This window comes from Motacilla alba, chromosome 27 (assembly GCF_015832195.1).
Source record: "Motacilla alba alba isolate MOTALB_02 chromosome 27, Motacilla_alba_V1.0_pri, whole genome shotgun sequence".
NCBI classification, from domain to species: domain Eukaryota; kingdom Metazoa; phylum Chordata; class Aves; order Passeriformes; family Motacillidae; genus Motacilla; species Motacilla alba.
In genome coordinates this window covers 4928695-4943018 of record NC_052042.1, presented here as the reverse complement: position 1 = coordinate 4943018, position 14324 = coordinate 4928695, and the positions used below count along the sequence as shown (strand labels likewise).

The window sequence follows — 14324 nt, the reverse complement described above, 5'->3', positions numbered from 1 at the left end:
GATCCCCATTACTGGGGCTCCCCGTTACCGGGGCTCCCCAGGCTCCCCGTTACCGGGCTCCCCGTTACCAGGGCTCACTGGAATCCCCATTACCGGGATCCCTGTTACAGGGGGTTCACCGGGATCCCTATTACCGGGCTCCCCATTAGCGGGATCCCCATTACCGGGGCCCACCGGGATCCCCGTTACCGGGGGCTCCCCGTTACCGGGCTCCCCTTTACAGGGGGCTCCCCGGGCTCCCCGTTACCGGGCTCCCCGTTACCCGGCTCCCCGTTACGGGGCTCCCCCTTACCAGGGGCTCACCGGGCTCCCCGTTACCGGGCTCCCCGTTACCGGGGGCTCACCGGGATCCCCGTTACCGGGCTCCCCGTTACCGGGGCTCACCCGGCTCCCCGTTACCGGGCTCCCCGTTACCGGGGCTCCCCGGGCTCCCCGTTACCGGGCTCCCCGTTACCGGGGGCTCACCGGGATCCCCGTTACCGGGCTCCCCGTTACCGGGGCTCCCCGGGCTCCCCATTACCGGGCTCCCCGTTACCGGGGCTGCCCCGTGCAGCAGCACGGGGAAGGGGCGTGGCCAGGCGCGCCGGGGAAGGGGCGTGCCCCAGCGAAGGGGGCGTATCCTCGCGGGGCGTGGCTTTGCGCAGGCGCACTCCCGGCCAGCGCTTACGCAACTCCTCCCGTCGCCTTTCCCCCCCCCCCCGCCTCTCCCCCCCCCCCTCCCACCCCGCCCCCCGCGCGCGCTACGTGCGCGGCCGCGTGGCGCCGCCGCGCGCACGCGCACGCGCCGTCCGCGTGCCTGCCTCCCTCTCTCCCTCCCCCCCCTCCCGCTCCGCTCTCCCCCACCGGGGCCGCCTCGAGCCGGGAGCGCGCGCGCGCCCCCGCCCCTCCCTCCTCCTCCTCCTCCTCATCTTCCTCATCCTCCTCCTCCTCCTCCGCTCCCGCCGCCGCTCCCTCTCGGTGCGTCCGTGCGGAGCCGCCTCGTCGCCCTTCCCGCGCCCCCCCCGCCGCCCCCCCCCCGCCGCCGCCGCCGCCCCGCCGGGGGGGGCGCAGCCCCGCACCCCCCGCGCTCCCGCCATGCCGGAGAAGCGGCCGTTCGAGCGGCTGCCCGCCGACGTGTCCCCCCTCAACTATGGGCTCTGCCTCAAGCCGGACCTCATCGACTTCACCTTCGAGGGCAAGCTGGAGGCCGCCGTGCAGGTGGGGCCCCCCCCCTTCTTCCTCCTCATCCTCCCCTTCCTCATCCTCCTCCTCCCGCCCCGCCCCTGAGGGGTCCCGCCAGCCCGCGCCCCCCGAGGGGACCCCTCGCTGCCCCCAGGGCACCCCTCGGTCCCCTCCTCGCCCCCCGGGGGTGCCTCTCCCCCGCCCTCAGGGACCCCGCTCCCCCCTCGGGCCCCGAGCCCCCTCCCCGGCCCGCCCTGAGGGACCCCCGAGCCCCCCGCTCCCCGCGGGGCCCGGCCGGGCAGGTGCAGGGAGGCCCCTCGGGGCTCCCCCCGCGTTTCCATTCCCGAGGGACGGACAGACCCCTTCCAACCCCCCCCGAAAGCCCTCCGGGACCCCCTAAAGCCGGCCCGGCTCGGGGGCAGCCCCGCCCCGCCCCGCTGCGGCCCCGCGGTCCCCCCGGGCGGCTCCTCCCGGGGCCGGGCAGGGATGCGGGGGAGCCCCGCGGTGTGCCCGCCCGGGATCCCCGGGGCCCCCTGCCGCGCTCCGGGCGGGGGATGGCTGGGGCTTGGCTGGGAAAGCCGAGTGAGCCGTGAAAGGAGAAGTCCCCCCGGTGCGGTGCGGCTCTCGGGGACGGTAGGCCTCGGTGCCGTGGAGAGCGGCTGCGGATGAGAGCCGGGGAAAGGCTTGCGGACCCGAAACGCCGCGTTTGTCTGCCAGGCCAGAGAAATCCTCCTCGCCGTGCTCGTGCTTCAGAGCCGGAACCAGTTCTGTGAAATCCTCCGAGTCTCTCCCAGTCATTCTCATTGGCTGCTCTGCCAAGATTTCCCGAATTTGCTTTCACGTCTTTTTTTTTTTTTTTCTCTTTCTTTTCTTTTTTTTTTTTTTTTTCCTTTGCGATTTGTGAGAGGTACAGAATTATAATGGCATAACTGTATTTTTTTCCCCCTGAAATTTAGATGGTCGCACAGAGAGCTTAAAAAATATTTGAGGGAGGTTTTAAGTGTTGAGATGTGAGCAGATCTAAGCCTTGCTGTGCTGTGGTGAAACCTGGTTTGAAATAGGTAATAAACACAGGGAGGCAATAAAAGCTGCAGGATGTGAAGCACAGGTAGAGAGGAAGGCGAGTTCTTCCCTGGGGAAGGCCCAAGGCCGGGGATGATGGGGAATCTTGTGACTTTGGGGACCTGCAGGAACCCAAGCAGGCATGAGTAACTTTGTGTCATGTGACAGAAATATTGAAAACCTAAATCTCCTCGTGGGTTTGATCCTGGCTCAGGGGTTTGGTTCCAGCCTTGGAGCTGCTGCTGCCTTTGGGGTGTTTCACTTTGAAAAGGGCCGGTTTGAGAAATTCCCATTTTCTTCCGCTCTAATCCCAGCCACCTATTCCTGTCCTCACCCCCGGCCCTGTTCCAGCTGTGGGGCTGTAAATGGGATCACTGAAATCATCCAGGTTAAAAATAACACTCGGGGGGAGGGGAGCAGTGGCTTTTTAAGCCGCTGCTGAGGAGAGGAGCGGGAGCAGCAGCCCTGGGAACTGCGCTGGGATGCGGGAATTGCCCGGGGGGAATTGCCCGGGGGTTCCTCCTGGCGGGGCTGGTTGGATTGCAGGGGGTTCCTCCTGGCGGGGCTGGTTGGATTGCAGGTTTCATTCCTCCTGGCCAGGCTGGTTGGATTGCCCGGGGTTCCTCCTGGCGGGGCTGGTTGGATTGCAGGTTTCATTCCTCCTGGCCAGGCTGGTTGGATTGCCCGGGGTTCCTCCTGGCCAGGCTGGTTGGATTGCAGGTTTCATTCCTCCTGGTGGGGCTGGTTGGATTGCCCGGGGTTCCTCCTGGCCAGGCTGGTTGGATTGCAGGTTTCATTCCTCCTGGCCAGGCTGGTTGGATTGCCCGGGGTTCCTCCTGGCCAGGCTGGTTGGATTGCAGGGGGTTCCTCCTGGTGGGGCTGGTTGGATTGCAGGTTTCATTCCTCCTGGCGGGGCTGGTTGGATTGCAGGTTTCATTCCTCCTGGCGGGGCTGGTTGGATTGCCCGGGGTTCCTCCTGGCGGGGCTGGTTGGATTGCAGGTTTCACTCCTGGGGAGCGGTTTGAGTGTCCTGCTGTGTCCAGGTGCGTTCCTGGAGCAGAGGAGGCCGGCTGGAGGTGTGGAATCCTGCGCTTCCCCAGCACCGAGGGCATGTGCTGAGGGAAAGGCAGAGCCCCCGCAGGTTCCAGGCTGCAAAGAACCCTCCTCACACCCTGAGAGCTGCTCGGGTGTTCCCACGGAGAGAGGAGGGGGAAAACACCAACAAACCCCAGAGGGCGAAGGTTTTTGAAACAGATCTAAAGAATGTATCTTTATTTTGGGTAACTTTTAACACCCTGAACCCAGGAGGAGGCGCCTCCCAGCTGCCGGGGAGGGAGGGAAGCGGATCGGGGCTGAGCTCACCTGCCCCAGCAGGGCTGGGACCCTGCTGAGCTTTCCTGGGGCTGCCAGGTGCCCACAGCACAGGGAGATCCCAAAGTGACAGAACTGCTCTGCACCTTGGTGGGGAGAGGAGCAGCCCGCTCATCCACAGGATGCTTTCTGCACAGGGCTTGTTGAACACGAATTAATAATACCAGCGTGTTTCTGTTGTGCTGGTCTGGAACATGAGGCCTTTGGGTGCTTTTGGGGTCAAATCGCTTCAGTTAAGGACCTTTCCCACCTGAGCCTGAGCTCAGCAGAGATGTTCTGTTTCCAGCACCACCTGAGAGCTTTGTAAACTCATCGAGGCGAAAGTGGGTTTATGTTAAAACACGACATTTTTTCTTTTTGGGTGGGGATAATGCGCGTGCTGCCTCCTCCTGAAGATCCAGTTGTTCCTTTAATCCCAGCCAGCAACAATCGCCAGCTCCTCTGCTCCATCCCGGCTGGATAATGGCAATAATCCACACCAGTGATGCTTTCTGGGCTACTGGTGACTTCTGAGGCTCTGACACCAAGAATAAAAACCCCCAAAAACCAGGAAAAAGTTTCCAGGGCCTCCAGAGTGCTCTGTTTGCTTTGCTGTTTGGCATCTTTAAGAGCAGCGTGGAATTAGTGCAGGCTGTGGTGTTTAGTCAAGGTATTACAAGTAAACACTTGATCGTTCTTACTCGCTGCAGTAATAGGATTTGCAGCCCTCTGTGGAGAATTTGGGGCTTTCAAACCCTAAAAAAAAAAGTCCCAGCCTTGGCTTTGGGGCAGGACACTTGTGTTGGCTTTAGGACCTATAAATAACCTGAAACACTTGGTGCCACAATAATAAATGTTGCCACTTGCATGGCAACTCCAGATAATCTTCGGGGGATAAAAGCTCTGGTGATGCAAAAGATAAGAGGTGGCAGCAGATTTCAAAGCCTGGGAAGAGGAGCAGGGACCTGCCTGGGGCTCGTTCCCTTGCTCAGCTCCGGGAATTGTCCCCCCGGGTAAAGGAAGGATCCTGAAATCTGGGCAAGTTGAGTTTCACAGCCCTTTTTTGGAGCTGTGCTTCCGAAGGCTCTGCTAACCCAGCTATTACAATGTTGACCGGTTATTCCAGATTTTTAAATAATAAAATTTGTGGCCACATGAATACTTTTGAAGTCCGTGCAGTTGTGTAACAATTACATAAACTGACAGTACATAATTCCCATTTATCACAGCTGAAAACCCCAAAAAATCCTTAAATGAACTGTTTCCCAAGGAAGCCTGCTCCGGCTGGGACAGAGTGTGGCTGTGGGAGAGGCAGAGCTGGAACAGAGGCTCCTGCTCACACTCCTGTGATTGTTCCGCCGCTTGTGTCATCTCCCAGCATTTCAGCGTGATTTGTTGAGGGCGTGGGGATGCCTCTCCACGAGCACAATTGAGATTGTGGGGTGGAAATGGTTCATTTTCATGATTCCTGCAGCTTTAATTACGCCAGCCCTGCCTCTCAGGGCCCGGTTATCAGCACAGGCGCTTGCATTACTCAGTGTCTGGGTCAAACTTTAGTTTTTTCTTTTTTTTCTCACTTTTTTGGCTCTTGGGAGGGCTGGAACAAAGAAGGGATGTGTGGCCCGGGTGTTGCCCAGCAGCAGAAACAAAGCTGCCTGCAGCTTGCAGGCTTTGAAAGGCAACTTGTGATGCTGCAGAGGATCACCTGTGAGGGCAGGGCTGCCTCCCAGCTTCCTGCTGCTTCCCTGCCCATGAATTCCCTTCCTTGGAGCTGATTCACTCCCCTGCCTGGGAACTCCGCCGGGGTGTTCCTTGATTGCAGAACAACTTATCTGGGAGGAATTTACAACCTGGCTTCTCTCAGATCCCCGCTGCAGCAGCGCATTTGATGCACCTCTGGCAGGTGTAGCAATGTTTAACTGCTTGTGTGCTGCTGCCGGGCTCGTTGTGCAATGCCTGCTGGCCTGGGGGGCGTGTGGGGCTGGTTAAAGATTAATGCTGCCATGCTGTGCAGCCCCGGGGAAGCACAGCTCCTGGGCAGTGGAGAACTGCTCCGGGATAAATCCTCTGCTGTCCAGCCTTGGAACTTGCACTCCCAGCACCCGAGGTGAAACCTGGAGTGGAGGCAGCACCTCAGGGCTCTCCTCCTGCCAGCAGCTCAAATCCTGGGGGTTTTTTACCCTTCTGCCCCAGCAGGGCTCCTGGAGCCCATCACCCCAGCCTGGCTGGGTTTGCAGCCATGCGGGAGGGATTTCCTCACGCTGGGAGCCCCACGCCCCTGCAGCTGGGTGTGCTTCGGCACCAGTTAGTCCCGGCCTTGTTCATTTGACTCCTTGGCCACCGGAATTTGCTGGAGATGCGGGTTAATAAATCTCTTTATTGCTCTCCTCGTTGAAGGTTTGAATTCTTACCAAAGACACGCCCTGGAGCACAAATCCAGAGTAAATTTAGGTGCCTATTTTTAGAGAGAAAGTTGCTAAAAGCACACGCAGTTGTTGTAGTGCTGCTTTTAGAAGAGAGCTCTGGAGCCCTGTGACAAGACTGGAATTATCTGGAATTAATTTTGGCTGCAGGAATCCCTTTGGATGCACCTCAGCTTGTGTTTCAGGTAGGCTGCAGTTCAAATCCCTGTTCCTGATATCCTAAAAAATAGAAAAAATGTTTTCCATCAAACCCTTTCCTGCTTTGACCTCCGAAAGCTTTGCAGCACCTTTAGGTCTTGTTTGGTAGAGCTAAAAACATTTTAAACATTTTTAACTCTTCCATCAAGTGTTAAACTTTTCAGGGGGATTTCAGCTGTTTTTTCCTGCTGGATGAATTTTCCCTTCCCTGAGTGTGACCTCAGAATAGTGTTTGAACCGTGGTTGATTGAGTATCCAGCTGAATTCATCGACAGCCTGGAGTTCACAGTCCTGGCCATTCCTTCCTGCAGAGACTCCTCTTGGCCCACCTGATTCTGAGCTGTGCAGAGCTGCTCCTCTCTCAATCCATCAATTCATTCATTTTCCTTGCTGAAAAGTGGATCCCTGATATATCTCTTCTATTCCAGAGCAAGGTGAAGCAGGGTTTCTGTTTCTGCTTCCACCTCACGCAGAAATTTGCTTTTTCTGGCCTTTAACACATAGAAATCACAGCATTGACAGAACGTCTTCCTTCCAGAACGCGGCATTTTGGAGAGAGGAAAATTCATTTTTAGAATGAATTCATTTTGGAGCTGTTCTGGTCGTAAGTGCCCCGTGCTGGGGCAGGTTCTGCTCCTGGTTTGTTTTCGTTCTCACAGCTGTGGCTGCGCCTCAGTGGAGCAGGGAGGAGGCTCCTGCTGGAGCCTGGCTGCCAGCAGGAAAAATTCATTTTCCCCTCGGAATTAAATTCTCAGGAGTCTCAGAAGGTGCTGAGCTCTACAGGCAGAATTTCTGCTTGTGAGGTGAATTTCACCCTTTTTTTGGAGATCTACAAGCTGCCTGTACAGTGAATTTCACCTTTTTCAGGAGAAATCTCCAGCCAGAATTTCAGAACTGCTGCCTGTACAGTGAATTTCATCTTTTTTTCGAGGGGACATCTCCAGGCAGAATTCTTGCCTGCTCGGTGAATTTCACCCTTTTTGTGGCATAGTTAGAAAAATGAACTTTTTTACCCTCCTGGCTCATTTTAGGTGTTTTCTTCTCTGCTGCCCTCTCATAAAATTGGCTTGATATTGGTAGGAAGGGAGGGAAAGATGTCTAGAAACAGATAATTGCCTGTTTAAGGAGCCTCTGGATTTTCTCTGCCTAAACCTGAATTTCTCATTTTGCAGGCTCAGTGCTTCACTGACAGTTGTGTCCTGGAAAAAGTTGTTTTTTAAAGATCAAGCCCATTGTTAAACTCACATTGTCTGCGCTTTGGACAGCTCCGAATCCACAGAGATTTGGATTTATAGATGGATTAAAAGTCTCCAGACACTTATAAAAAACTTCCCTCATCCTGATTTTGCTGCGTTTTAGAAAAACCTTGAAAAACCTCCCAAGCTCCAGTACTGGGGTAGGAACTGTCGAGTTTGGCTTTGGGGGAGCTTTGTAAATTTTTGGGTTTCACGCACTCAGGATTTTTTTCCAAAGTGGATTTCGGGCTGTAAATCTTTCCTGGGAAAATCAGATCTCCCCCGTGTCACCTCAGCTGTCGCACTTGCTCTCGGTGCTTTGCAGAAACATTGTTTTCGCAGTCAGGTTGGGTTTATTAACTGAAATTAATTGGATTTTAATTCCATCAGAGGTGGGAGCAGCCGTGCTGCCCCGTCGGTGTGAGAGCTCTGCAGGGAGCGGGCACCAGCGCTGCTCTGGAAGTGTAAACACAGAGCAGTGCTGCTCATGGTGTTAGTGAATCAGTTCTGTAACGGGATGAGCCCGGGTCAGAGAGGTCGGGGGCAGCTCCTGGCCGGGCCGGGCCGGGCTGGGCTGGGTGGGGTTGCCCAGGTCAGGTGTGGGTACCTGGAATGAAGGCTCCAGGTGTTCATGGGGCATTTTGAGGTTACTGATGAGGGAAAACAGAAAAGGGATGGAGTTTCTTAGGCTGTAGTGAGCTGGTTCTGGGCTGGGAAGCAGTTTCTTCGTGCCTGTGTTCAATCTGGTTGGTTGTTGCAGGAAGTTTTACTCCTTTATTTCAGAAACTGCTGTGCCTGCTGCTAGAAATCCTGTCCTGGGCGAGCAGGACTCCCAGCCTGATCCAGCCTGATCATTCCAGCCACCAATTTCTGAATAATCCCTGGTTTAACTCCCAAATATTTTAGCCCTTTGTAATTAATTTTTATTTAATTTGAATTCCTCTGTATTGAGGCTCTCACATTCACACAGAGAACTGGCACAGCCCCGCGGTTTATTCCTGGGCTGGGAGCTGGCACTTGGTAAATAAAGCAGAGAGCGTGGAGCCAAGAGCTGGCAGAGGGGAGCTCCCAGGAAGGGGGAAGCAGAGTCTCCTGGCAGATGTTTTGGAGCTGAGCAGTCCTGACAGCCTGGAGCACGCACAGGGATGTGCTGGTGATTTCTCCAGGAGAGATTTTCTCTCTGGTCTCCCTCGGGCCATCCCCAAAGGAGGCTGATGGGCTCAGGGTCTGTTTTTGTTGGGTTTGGACTCCCAGCCCGCACAAGGGCCCCGTTGTGAAGTTTTCAGCCCTGGTTTTTACCCGGCATTAAATAATTCCCATGGAGAGGAGCGGCTGAGCGCAGCCCGCGCTCTGCAGCGCCTCCTCCTCCTCCAGCATCCCGAGCGCCAGCTCTCCCTCAAACAGCTGGAGCTGCTTGTTGCAGGCATGAGAGGTGAGGATCCCCACTTCTTCCTGGTGCTGATGGAGTTTCTCTTGCAGGTGAAAAATGCAACCAACCAAATCGTGATGAACTGCGCCGACATCGACATCATCACCGCGTCCTACGCCCCGGAAGGAGACGAAGGTGGGAGCCCTGCTCGCCCTGCTCGCTTTCGTTTCTGCCCCGCAGCTGCTGCCAGCAGCTCTGATAACAAAATGATCTCAGCCTGGTTTGATAAGCTCAGCCCCGCCCCTGGCAGCACGGGATTCCTGGTCTTGCTTCCATGCTGGCTCCCGTGGCTGCCAGGGGGGTTATGGTGAGGGAATTCCTTCAGTTGTGTTATGGGAAAGGAATTCCTTCATTTGTGATATGGGAAAGGAATTCCTTCATTTGTGTTATGGGAAGGGAATTCCTTCATTTGTGTTATGGGAAGGGAATTCCTTCATTTGTGTCATAGGAATGGAGTTCCTTCATTTGTGTTATGGCAAAAAATTCCTTCATTTGTGTCATAGGAATGGAGTTCCTTCAGTTGTGTTATAGGAATGGAATTCCTTCATTTGTGTTATGGGAAAGAAGTCCCTTCATTTTTGTTATGGTAAAAAACTGTTACCATTTTTTACCTTTGTTATGGTGAAAAATCCCTTCCGTGTCCTCCCCCTCTCTGGAGCTCCTGGCACAGAGGAAGTGTCCCTGCCTGGCAGGGTGGCACTGCAGGGGTTTGAGGTCCCTCCACCCCAAGGGCTCTGCGATCCAGGATCCAGCAGAGCACCCCCAGCTTTGCCTTTGGACGGGTTTGGTTCCTTGTGGGCTCTGAGGGACGCTTTGGGTGTGAGGGAGCTGCTGTGGGAGGGCGTGTGTGGAAGAGCAGAGGAGCCTGGAATGACCGAGGGTGGAAAAACGTCCCCAGGTGCTCGGGGCTGTCCCCTGGCACCTCGGGGCTGTCCCTGCCTCCTGTGGTGGTTGCTAAGCGCTTACTAATTAAGAGTTAGTTCTCTTATTAAGAGCAATAACTTAGGAAGAGTCATATCTCCTCCTGAGTAACGAGGAGATGACGAGTGGTGGTGAGAGCAGAGGGACAGGAATTCCAGAATGTGGCATGGGAAACATGGAAATGAAGGGGAAAAGCAGCCAGGAATTCCAGAATGTGGCATGGGAAACATGGAAATGAAAGGGAAAAGCAGCCAGGAATTCCTGGGTTTGTCATGGAGAAAATGGAAATAAAGGGGAAAAGCAGCCAGGAGTGAAATCTCAAACCAGTCAAATCAGAAAAAACCATAGAAAGCAGAGAGGAGCTGCTGTGGCTTGAGGTACTAAAGCAGAGCTTAGTGGGGATTTAAACCCGATACAGTGAGAGTGAGTTCTGGGGCTGAAATCCCCCCTGATTTTATGGATAACTGTATAGACACACAGGGTTTTGGGGATTTCCGTGGATGGGGCACTCTGGACTCACAGGAATATTGGCAGCACTCTGGCCCTCACCAGCTGCTGCATCATAAACACCTTATTTTCTTTTTCTCCACGACAAAAAATAATTTTTTAAAAATCCTTTTTTTTCCCCTCCAACTGCACAGAGCCAGCAGCAGCTTTTTCTTTCTAAATGTGCAAGTGATTAACTGGCACCCTTGCAGTGCCAGCTCTCCCCAGGAGCTCAGCCAGCCCGTGCTGCTCTCTGCTGGGCTGGGAGCTCTCCCTTCCCTCCACAGCCAGGACTGTCCAGCGCTTTCCGTGCCTCTGCTGCTCTGGATTGAATTATTGCCATTGAATAAGGAGCTGAAACAAAAAAAAAAGCAAATATCCCCCTCCCAAAAAAACCCTAACAAACAAAAAAAACCCAACCAAACAAAAAAAACCCAACCCCGAACAAAACAAACAAACAAAAAACAACCAAAAAAACCCCAAAACAAAACAAAACAAAAAAAAGAAAGTGTAAAACCCTGAAGGTTTCGGGGTTTCCTCTTCCAGCCTGGTGGTGTCCACCTCTGGGTTTTTTTGGGACAACTTAAAACTTCCAAAGCAGCAGAAATTCCACAGATTCAACCCCAAGCAGAGAACTCCAGCTGAGAGAGGAGGAGGAGGAGGAGGGGGAGCTCGCTGTCCATTGCCAGCCTTTGGCAGAAGCTGCTGTGTGTCCCGAGTTCCAGGAGGCTGCAGGATCACACCGCTGCCTTTCCAAGCTGGAAGAAAACCAAACAAGTTTTTATCTTGTAGCTTTGCCGTGGCGGTGTTTGAAAATCCCTGAAATGCCCCCGGCGTGCAGGTTCCGGGCTGCTCAGGGACCCTCTGAGCTCAGCTGCAGCAGCACGGCTGGAGCCATTCCTGTTGAATTGTTCACTGGTAAATCAGTCAGGGCCCAGCAGCTGCCCAGCCCCTCTCTGGCCAGGGTGGCCCTCATTGCTCTGATGGACTCTGGAAATAATCCGGATCAAAATCAGCACCATCTCCTCTCTGCTGGAGCCAGTCCCCATCCCTCAGGATTGTTCTCCTTCCAGTCTTCCTCTCCTGCCTCGTTTTCCCCTCTCCTGCCTCGTTTTCTGCCTCGGCATCCCCAATTTTAAGAAGAAAACTCAAGCTTTTTCTTTTGGCTGCCCGTTGTTTGCTGGCACCTGGATGTCCTTGGGTGGATTCTTCTTCAGTGCTCAACTCTGCTGGTTTTTAAAATCGTTGAACTCCTCAGCACGGATCAGGGGAGCCTACAATTGAGCCTAAAGTTGATCCTGTGGAGGTTTTTTTTGTGATTTACTCCTGCCTTGTGTTTTTTGCTGCGTTGTTGGAGCCTTTCAGTGTTCTGCACCCGGCCCGGCGGGAGCTCAGATCAAACCCTGAGCAGAGCTCTGTGAGACCTGTACTTAAACCTCACTCACTCTGCAGCTGGTGCGTCGGGCAGAGGCTGGAATTAACCCGGGCTTGAGGCTGAGCTCACGCTGCTCCAGAGTAAACAGCGCTGGGAGTTTCACTCCATCAGCAGCCCGCGCTCCCTCCCCTTTGCCAGCATCCTGCAGGGTGCCGGGGCTGAAACCCAACCCCTGGAGCGACACCTGAGCAGGAAAACGAGCCCTTTTGTACTCAAATTGTCATAGGCCTGGGTTGAGTGGCAGGGTTTTGTTTTGGGATGGAAAGTGCCTCGCTGTGTCCGGGCTTGCCGACTTTGGCCACTGAAGATGCTTTTGGAGCAGATTTGAAGCTCTTGGATGATGATTTCTTGCAGCAGTGGCTGAGCATGGAGGCAGCAGACCCTGCAGAGTGAGGCTCTGTGGGGTTGTTCTGATGGTTTTTGGCTGAAGGAGAGCAGATCCACATCCCCTTGGAGGATGTGATGAGTGAGGAAGGGAGGAGCAGCGCCAGGTGCTCCAGGACAGTTTCATCCCTGTGCGGATCCCCAGCCTGGCCTCATAGTTTGGATTTTTGCATCCACAAATCTTACTCCTAGGTGCCTCCTCCCTTTATTTTCCTTTTCCTGTGCTGTGTAAATACCAAACTGCCTCATTTTTGGGTGCCTCTGGGATCCTCTGCCTGAGCAGGGCGGGAACCCCAAAGTCGGGCCCTGCTTCTGAAGGCATTTCTGAAATAAAATCAACATTTATTTTGTGGTTAAATCCAAGCAAACCCCCCCACACCTCCCATTGCTGTGGAGATTAAAGGGATTTTCAAAGTGAGAGCCACAAATGAGGTAAATAAATCCTAAGCATCCTGTTTGGGATAATTAATAGGAATCCTGCTGCACTGATGGGAGCGGTTAACAGCAAGGGGGAAGTCTGGGGCTGTATTTCACCATTCCTGGGACACAAATCCCATTTCTCCTGCAGGGTTTTCAGCACAGTTTCTCTCCTGAGAGCTTTCCCTGCCTTGGAATTCCCACTATGACATTCCTGGGACACAAACCCCAATTTCCCTGCAGATTTGGGGTTTTTCAGGCCAGCTTTCACTCCTGGAATTCCCACCCGAGGCTGTTCCTGTAGTTCCTCCCACGGAATCACTCAGCATTGATTCTGAACGTGCAGACTTTTGAGCCCAAGCCCCTTTCCAGGAGGGTTCTGACCCCGGTGCTGTTTTTCCCTTGCCAGAGGTTCACGCCACAGGGTTCAACTACCAAAACGAGGATGAAAAGGTCACTCTGTCCTTCCCCAGCACCCTGCAGAAAGGTAAGAGCCCTCCGTGCTGGGGTCTGCCCCGCACGGAATCGCTGCCCTGGGATTGCCCTGGGCCCCGGGATGTGTCCCCCTGCTCTGGAGCTGCAGTTTGGGGATTGGTGCTGGAATCACCTCCAGGCCTGAGCAGGGAGCTGCAGTTTGGGGATTGGTGCTGGAATCACCTCCAGGCCTGAGCAGGGAGCTGCAGTTTGGGGATTGGTGCTGGATTCGCCTCCAGGCCTGAGCAGGGAGCTGCAGTTTGGGGATTGGTGCTGGAATCGCCTCCAGGCCTGAGCAGGGAGCTGCAGTTTGGGGATTGGTGCTGGAATCGCCTCCAGGCCTGAGCAGGGAGCTGCAGTTTGGGGATTGGTGCTGGAATCGCCTCCAGGCCTGAGCAGGGAGCTGCAGTTTGGGGATTGGTGCTGGATTCGCCTCCAGGCCTGAGCAGCAGCTCCTGCCCCTCCTCTGGGCTCGGGAGACCTTGGGGTTGCACGGGGAGCTCTTCCCCGCCCAGCCTGGGCTCTGTCTGAAGGTGCTCCAGCTCTGAGGAACCCCCTCACAACCCAGCTCCTCACTTTGGATAAAGCTTTATTCATCTGGGAATGGACTCTTTAAATATTTCATCGGGATAAACAGCAGTTAGAGGCTGTCAGGTGATGATGATGATGATGATGAAGCTGGAGTGTTTGATCCTGTGGGATCTTAGTCAGCTCAGTTCCCTTTTTGCCCAGAATTCCTCCTGAGCCTGATTTCAGCTCTGAGCAGGGCTGCAGCTCCCTCCTGGCTTGGAGCATTCCGTGTTTAATTCCCCCCAGCTCCTCGGATCCCGGGGTTCAGATCCCGGAGCTCCTCGGATCCCGAGGTTCAGATCCCGGGGTTCTGCTCCCGGAGCTCCTCGGATCCCGGGGTTCAGATCCCGGGGTTCTGCTCCCAGAGCTTCTCGGATCCCGGGGTTCTGCTCCCGGAGCTCCTCGGATCCCGGGGTTCAGATCGCAGGGTTCTGCTCCCAGAGCTCCTCGGATCCCGGGGTTCTGCTCCCGGAGCTCCTCGGGTCCCGAGGTTCAGATCCTGGGGTTCTGCTCCCGGAGCTGCTCGGATCCCGGGGTTCTGTTCCCGGAGCTGCTCGGATCCCGGGGTTCTGCTCCCGGAGCTGCTCGGATCCCGGGGTTCAGATCCCGGGGTTCTGCTCCCGGAGCTGCTCGGATCCCGGGGTTCTGCTCCCGGCTTTCTCGGTGGGGTTCTCGGGTCCCTGCTGTGTTTCCCCAGCCCCCGGGGTTGCTGTGCCGGGAGCAGCCCGGGCCAGGCGGCTCGGTGTCACCGTGTCACCGTGTCACCGGGCTCTGTGCTC

At 55.3% G+C, this 14324-nt stretch overlaps 1 protein-coding gene across 1 annotated transcript in view; it reads left to right on the top strand.

Moving 5' to 3' along the window:
• The first annotated feature begins 1074 nt into the window (after positions 1-1074).
• The window catches only part of NPEPPS (aminopeptidase puromycin sensitive), a 29750-nt gene continuing 16500 nt past the window's right edge, over positions 1075-14324 (top strand). The window contains exons 1-3 of the mRNA XM_038163391.1: positions 1075-1197; positions 8909-8993; positions 12911-12988. Of these exons, the coding sequence (XP_038019319.1) occupies positions 1075-1197; positions 8909-8993; positions 12911-12988 (286 nt within the window). The remainder of the gene's footprint in view (positions 1198-8908; positions 8994-12910; positions 12989-14324) is intronic.